Here is an 8,267-nt window from a genome sequence, read left to right on the forward strand (position 1 = left end):
AGATATATAGTCTACTGTAAATAGCTAACATATAGCTCTGAGATGTGTGGGATGACACCACTGGGCCACAGGATGGGGTATAGGGATACACAGATATCTGGGGGTGACACTGCCAGGCCACAGGATTCGGTATTGGGGTACACAGATATTTGGGGTGACACTGCCAGGCCACAGTATTAGGTATAGGGGTACACAGATATCTGGGGTGACACCACAGGGACAGGATGGGGTAGAGGAGTAGACAGATGTTTGAAGTGACACCACCAGGACAGGATGGGGTACAAAGAGGTTTGGGGTAATAGCAGTGGGACAGGATGGGGTATAGGGGTACACAGTGACACCACAGGGAGAGGATGGGGTATATGGGTACAGAGATGTCTGGGGTGACACCACAGGGAGAGGATGAGTTATAGGGGTACACAGTTATCTGGGGTGACACCATGAATTATATTAGGGCTTATTTTTGGCAGCGAACCGGGAATGGATTTGGCCAAAAGTCCACAAACCAGACACTCCCCTGGAGAATCAATAGAAACCAATGGCGGTGGCAAACCCAAACCTCATCCCTATTTTTGGATGTTATATCTACAAACGAGGATCTTATAGAGACTGCATTGTATCCTGAGGATAAACAGCCATTATCATGAGGTCCAAAGGCCATCCTACCTCCCTGCATTACTGCTGACCTCCCTCTGAAGATCCACCCATTGCTGTTCTTCCACCCCTATGGACCCTCCCCATTCCCGCTGGCCTGCCTCCCAGGACCCTCCCCATTCCCGCTGGCCTGCCTCCCAGGACCCTCCCCATTCCCGCTGGCCTGCCTCCCAGGACCCTCCCAATTCCCGCTGGCCTGCCTCCCAGGACCCTCCCAATTCCCGCTGGCCTGCCTCCCAGGACCCTCCCAATTCCCGCTGGCCTGCCTCCCAGGACCCTCCCCATTCCCGCTGGCCTGCCTCCCAGGACCCTCCCCATTCCCGCTGGCCTGCCTCCCAGGACCCTCCCAATTCCCGCTGGCCTGCCTCCCAGGACCCTCCCCATTCCCGCTGGCCTGCCTCCCAGGACCCTCCCAATTCCCGCTGGCCTGCCTCCCAGGACCCTCCCCATTCTTGTTGACCTGCCTCCCAGGACCCTCCCCATTCTTGTTGACCTGCCTCCCAGGACCCTCCGCATTCTTGTTGACCTGCCTCTCAGGACCCTCCCCATTCTTGTTGACCTGCCTCCCAGGACCCTCCCCATTCTTGTTGACCTGCCTCCCAGGACCCTCCCCATTCTTGTTGACCTGCCTCTCAGGACCCTCCGCATTCTTGTTGACCTGCCTCCCATTACCCTCCCCATTCCCGCTGGCCTGCCTCCCAGGACCCTCCCCATTCCCGCTGGCCTGCCTCCCAGGACCCTCCCCATTCCCGCTGGCCTGCCTCCCAGGACCCTCCCCATTCCCGCTGGCCTACCTCCCAGGATCCTCCCCATTCTTGTTGACCTGCCTCCCAGGACCCTCCCCATTCTTGTTGACCTGCCTCCCAGGACCCTCCGCATTCTTGTTGACCTGCCTCTCAGGACCCTCCCCATTCTTGTTGACCTGCCTCCCAGGACCCTCCCCATTCTTGTTGACCTGCCTCCCAGGACCCTCCGCATTCTTGTTGACCTGCCTCTCAGGACCCTCCGCATTCTTGTTGACCTGCCTCCCATTACCCTCCCCATTCTTGTTGACCTGCCTTCCAGGTCCCTTCTTATTCTCGTTGGCCTGCCTCCCAGGACCCTCCCCATTCCCACTGGCCTCCCTCCCAGGACCCTCCCCATTCCAGTTGACCTGCCTCCCAGGACCCTCTCCATTCTTGTTGACCTGTCTCCCAGGACCCTCCCCATTCTTGTTGACCTGCCTCCCAGGACCCTCTCCATTCTTGTTGACCTGTCTCCCAGGACCCTCCCCATTCTTGTTGACCTGCCTTCCAGGTCCCTTCTTATTCTTGTTGACCCCCCTCCCAGGACTCTCCCATTCTTGGTGACCTGCCTCCCAGGACCCTCTCCATTCTTGTTGACCTGTCTCCCAGGACCCTCCCCATTCTTGTTGACCTGCCTCCCAGGACCCTCTCCATTCTTGTTGACCTGTCTCCCAGGACCCTCCCCATTCTTGTTGACCTGCCTTCCAGGTCCCTTCTTATTCTTGTTGACCCCCCTCCCAGGACTCTCCCATTCTTGGTGACCTGCCTCCCAGGACCCTCCCCATTCTTGTTGACCTGCCTTCCAGGACCCTTCTTATTCTCATTGACCCGCCTCCCAGGACTCTCCCATTCTTGGTGACCCACCTCCAAGGATCCAGACATTTCTAAGGAATTGCTCACTGCCTGGTAAATGGCCTCCTCTGTTATTGAAATAAAAAAGGAATCTGGATATCACAGACAGTTTTTCTTTCCAACACATTGATAAAAATGATGTCACCTTTATACATTTCTTTCCAATATGCTTTAAGCCGTTTCTATAGTGATCAGCATAAAGGGCCCCGGGGGGACACACAGAAAGGATCCTGGGTAAAATGCAGGAAATGTGAAAGAGAACCGTTTCCAGGAATGTGAGAAAGCCGGTACCGGCCTGAAAATAAGTGACACCCGCTGACAATGCCAAGAATGTCAGCCGCCCAGGAGGCAAGAAAGTGACAAGTGAAGTCAGCTGTGCAAAAGAACACTGGACGCACCCGGAGACTACAATGTAACCACAAATTCCATCCCGCCATTGTGTCATCCTATCAGTGTCAGATTGGGCAATATCTGCGATGTGGATGGGAAACAGCTGACAGTTCCAACCATCAGATTGTTGTGGGAGGAGCCTATTGATTAGGGTGGAGCTTCAGCCAGCATATTGTGGTTTGATGCAGGATAGGAGTGAGGCCAGGTGTGTGCAGACCTTATGACAGATGTGAGTGGGTGTGTCAGTGGGCGTGTCAGTCTGTGAATAGTACTGAATATCTGATCTAGAATTCCCAATGAGGGATCAATTATTGGATCCATGCCAAAGGATGAAGGTCCCGCACATACGAGATAAGAGGTCCTGTCTGCTATACGAGGGCCCTGCCATGCTGGATGGCTGAGGGGCCCAAGGCGGTGGGCTGAGCCACAGTTGGTCATTCCATGTATCTTGGGGGGTGTGGGGGTGTTCTACATGTCAGGGTCACAAAGGACAATAAATGACTATGACTAAAGTCTGATAAGTCAGAAGTAACAGTGTCTGCAGCACTGCCCCCCCCCCCCCCCCCATCTCCCTCCATAGGCTGAACATTATTCACATGCTGGAACAACCAATCACAGTTAGGGAGCTGGCAGGGATGCTCACACGTCCAATCCCCATCTCATGTCTATGGCACACTTGAACGATCATCTACAGCAGTGGTCCCCAACTCCGGTCCTCGGGGCACACTAACAGGCCAGATTTTAAGTATTACCTTGGGGAGATACAGACTAGAGTACTGCAATCACTGAGCAGCAAATGAGATCACCTGTGATGTAATTTAGTTATCTTGCAAACCTGGCCTGTTAGTTGCCCCCGAGGACCGGAGTTGGGGACCACTGATCTACAGTACCGGCCGCTTACAGATATCTGCGGCGGTTTTATGTGAATTATTGAGAACCACAAAAATTGTACAAAATAGACAAAACGATTGGAAGATATTTGCCGCCATCATTCCCTCACCTACAATCCATCACAGAGAATTTTCAGAACAAATGTACTGCAGACTGTCTTATTAAAAGGGTGCCCAGGTCGGGGGAATGAGGGGGGGGGGGGCACGGTGCCCAGGTTGGCGGGAATGAGGGGGGGGGGGCACAGTGCCCAGGTTGGCGGGAATGAGTAGAGAGCCGGGGGGGGGGGGTTGCTAGGTCACGGGTATGGGGGGATAGAATAGGATCTCCAGGTCAGGGGTATGGAAGGATGGAATGGTGTCTCCAGGTCAGGGATATGGGGGGGGGGGGTGGTTGCAAGGTCACAGGTATGGGGGAATGGGCTTTGCCAAGTCAGGGGGTGGATTGGGGTACCTAAGTAAGGGGTATGGGGGGGGGGGAATGGGGTCTCCAGGTTAGGGGTATGTGGGGGGCCTGAAATGGGGTCTCCAGGGTAGGGGTATGGCGTCTCCAGGTTAGGGGTATGTGGGGGAGAATGGGGTCTCTGAGTTAGGGGTATATGGGGGAGGGGGGGAATGGGTATGGGGGGGGATGGGGTGCCTAGGTTAGAAGGATGGAGCCTCCAGGTTAGGGGTATGTGGGGGGGGGGGGATGGGGTCGCCAGGTCATGGGTATGAGGGTGGAATGGTATGCCTAGGTCAGGGTTATGGGGCCTCCGGGCTAGAGGTATGTGGGGGGGGGGTCTCCAGGTCAGGGGTATGGAGGGGAAATGGGGGTCGCCAGCTCACGGTTATGAGGGGGGGGGGGCGATGGGGTGCCTAGGTTAGGGGTATGGGTCTCTGGGTTAGGTGTATATGGGGGAGGGGGGGAATGGGGTCTCTGAGTAAGGTGTATGGAGGGGGGATGGAAGTCTCCGGGTTAGTGGTATGGAGGAGGGAAATGGGGGTCGCCAGGCCTTGGGTATGGGGGGGTGTGGGGTGCCTAGGTTAGGGGTATGGAGGAGGGATGGGGTCGCCAAGTCATGGGTATGGGGGGGGGGGGGGGGTGCCTAGGTTAGGGGTATGGGTCTCCAGGTTAGGTGTATGCGGGGGGAGGAATGGGGTCTCTAAGTTAGGTATATGAAGGGGGGATGGAATCTCCAGGTTAGGGGTATGTGGGGGGAGGTCTCTGTTTTAGGTGTATGTGGGGGGGGGGGGTAATTGGGTCGCCAGGTCATGGGTATGGGGGGGGGGTCTCTGAGTTAGGTGTATGGGAGGGGGGAAATGGAGTCTCCGAGTTCGGTGTATGGAAGGGGGAAATGGGGTCACCAAGTCACGGTTATGGGGGTGTTGGGGTGCCTAGGTCAGGAATTAGTCATAGGGGACAAAGAAAGCGGGTGACCCCGAGGATGGGGGTGACCCCTCAAACTCACCCAGGCCGGCAGTTGCTGTCCGTTCAGCCCGCGGGTCACCTGGAGGCACTCGTTGTCCAGCAGCTCCCATGCCGCCCGCAGTCGGGCCATTTTACTTTTTTTGTTCCGGTTCCAGAAGGTCCAAAGGAAGAGTCCGAGTAACAGCCAGGTGACGCTCAGCCCGAGCCGCCCGACCACATAGACCGGTACCAGGAACAACAACACCCGGGACACCGTCCGGACCACCGCCAGCACAGGGTCACCCAGCGCCCGGATCTGTGGGTCTCCGAAACCTGGAAATTTGGGGGTACCCGACACTCCCTTCTTCGGGTCACTCTCTGCCCGGCTTTGTTGTGGGTCACCGGACACTCGGTTCTGTGGGTCACCTGACACTTGGTTCTGTGGGTCACTCTCTGTGTTGCTCTTTTGCGGGTCACCCGACACCCGGTTCTGCTGAGGGTTGTCCATCACTCGGGTGTGTTGGGGGTCACTCATTCCTCGTTTTTGGGGGTCACGTATCTCCCGGGTGTGCTGCGGGTCACCCGACACCCGACTCTGCTGTCCCGGGACGCTCATCGCTGCTCCTCCGCCGACATTCTGCGCCCGACTGCCAGGTGACAGCGATCCGCCCCCGACACACCTGAGCCGGGTGACACCCACAGGGAGGACCGAGACCCCGCCCCCCTCCGGTGAGAGGAAGAGAACCGGTCTATCCGCCACTGGAATCCGAATGTCCGACAACGTGAGATAACTCCACACATCGTCACCGATCACCGGAATCCTGATAATCACCCAGCGGGGTCACCTGACACCGACAATCAGATATTTATAAACAAATGTAACAATCCGGAAATCTATAAATAGAAGGAAAATACCTCCAACCCCCACCACGTGCGAGATATATATAATAACATATATTATTATAAGACCCCCCCCCCACTATGATATTAAAAATAAGACCCCTCCCAGTATATAAGACCCCCTCCCAATATAATATATAAATATAAGACCCCCTCCCAATATGATTTATAAATATAAGACCCCTCCCAGTATAATATATAAATAAAAGACCCCCCTCCCAGTATAATATATAAATATAAGACCCCCTTCCAGTATAAAATATAAATATAAGACCCCCCCCCCACTATGATATATAAATATAAGACCTCCTCCCAATATAATATAATATATATAAATATAAGACCCCCCCCCCCACTATGATATATAAATATAAGACCTCCTCCCAATATAATATATATAAATATAAGACCCCCCCCCCCCACTATGATATATAAATATAAGACCTCCTCCCAATATAATATATACAAATATAAGACCCCCCCCCCCACTATGATATATAAATATAAGATCCCCCTCCCAATATTATAGATAAATATAAGATCCCCTCCCAGTATATAAGACCCCCTCCCAATATAATATATAAATATAAGACATCTCCCAGTATAATATATAAATATAAGACCCCCTCCCAATATGATTTATAAATATAAGACCCCTCCCAGTATAATATATAAATATAAGACCCCCTTCCAGTATAAAATATAAATATAAGACTCCCTCCCACTATGATATATATATATATATATATATATATATATATATATATAAGACCCCTCCCAGACAGTATGATATATAAATATAAGACCCCCACCCTGTATAAAATATTAATATAATGACATTCTCTGATCCATGTCCAGGACTCGGAGGAAGTGTTGGCTGCATGCCCAGGTTTGATTGGCCGAGCGTCCAGCCAATCCGTTTTTTGAAATTTGGCGAACCTGAATTTAAAGTGGTTGTAAAGGCAGAAGGTGCATTAAGATAAAAAACCTTCTGTGTGCCCCTCCCCCCTCGGCCCCCCTAATTACATAGTTACATAGTTAGTGAGGTTGAAAAAAGACTTCAGTCCATCCAGTTCAACCTATGATGTGTGTGCGTGTTTGCTGTTAACCGTACATTGTATACCCCTGTATGTTGTACATTGTATACCCCTGTATGTTGTACATTGTATACCCCTGTATGTTGTACATTGTATACCCCCTGTATGTTGTACATTGTATACCCCCTGTATGTTGTACATTGTATACCCCTGTATGTTGTACATTGTATACCCCTGTATGTTGTACATTGTATACCCCTGTATGTTGTACATTGTATACCCCTGTATGTTATACATTGTATACCTCTGTATGTTGTACATTGTATACCTCTGTATGTTGTGGTCTTTAAGGTGCCCATCTAATAGTTTTTTGAAACTATCGATGCTCCCTGCTGACACCACTGCTTGTGGAAGAGAATTCCACATCCTTACTGCTCTTACAGTGAAGAACCCCTTACGTATTTTAAGGTTAAACCGCCTTTCCTCTAGTTTTAGTGAGTGGCCACGTGTCTTATTGTATTTCCTCTCTCTGAATAGTTTGTTCCTTATGCTAGGGTCGCCAGTACAGTATTTGTACATTGATATCATATCCCCCCTCAATCTTCTCTTCTCCAGAGAGAATAAGTTTAGTGCTTGTATTCTTTCCTCATAGCTGATGTCCTCCATTCCCCTAATTATTTTTGTTTCCCTTCTCTGGACTCTATCCAGGGACTGAGCCCCTTCTCGATCCAGCGATGTCCACGACTGTCTCAGCCATCCAGGACTTCCTTCCTCATTGACTAAGACAAAGAAGCAGTGCTATTGGCTCCTGCTGCTGTCAATCAAAGTCTGTTAGCCAATAAGGAGAGAGAGGGGGGTGGGGCAGAACCACAGCTCCGTGTCTGAATGAATACATGGAGCTGTGACCCGGCTCGGGTGCCCCCATATCAAGCTGCTTACTTTGGGGGCACTCAAAGGGGGCAAGGAGTACAGAAGAGGGACCCGAGAAGAGGAGGATCCGGGCTGCTCTGTGGAAATCAACTGCACAGAGGAGGAACTATAATATGATCCTTATTATTATTGGAAAAAAAAAAAAATAATAATCACTTTATCCCCCCCTCTTCCCGGGCCAATTCTGACACTTCACTCCTTCATGTAAAAATCAACTTTTTTTGTGCTAGAAAATTACTTACAACCCCCAAAAATCGTATTTTTTTTTATTTTCAGCAGAGACCTTATAGAATAAAATGGCGGGTGTTGCGATTTTTTATGTCACACGGTATTTGCGCAGCTCTTTTTCAAATGCAATTTTTTTGGGAAAACAAACACTTTCATGAACTAAAAGAAAAAAACGGAACAGTAAAGTTAGCCCAATTCTTTTGTAAAATGTGAA

At 51.3% G+C, this 8,267-nt stretch overlaps 1 protein-coding gene across 1 annotated transcript in view; it reads right to left on the reverse strand.

Moving 5' to 3' along the window:
• Positions 1 to 5,628, reverse strand: part of ESYT3 (extended synaptotagmin 3) — an 81,808-nt gene extending 76,180 nt beyond the window's left edge. Inside the window, exon 1 of the mRNA XM_082261917.1 lies at positions 5,020 to 5,628. Coding sequence (XP_082118043.1) covers positions 5,020 to 5,574 — 555 coding nt within the window. The 5' untranslated portion in view covers positions 5,575 to 5,628. The remainder of the gene's footprint in view (positions 1 to 5,019) is intronic.
• Between the last annotated feature and the right edge of the window lie 2,639 nt (positions 5,629 to 8,267).

The sequence above is a fragment of the Pelophylax lessonae genome (assembly GCF_965119305.1).
Source record: "Pelophylax lessonae genome assembly, chromosome: 6".
In the NCBI taxonomy this organism is placed as follows: Eukaryota; Metazoa; Chordata; class Amphibia; order Anura; family Ranidae; genus Pelophylax; species Pelophylax lessonae.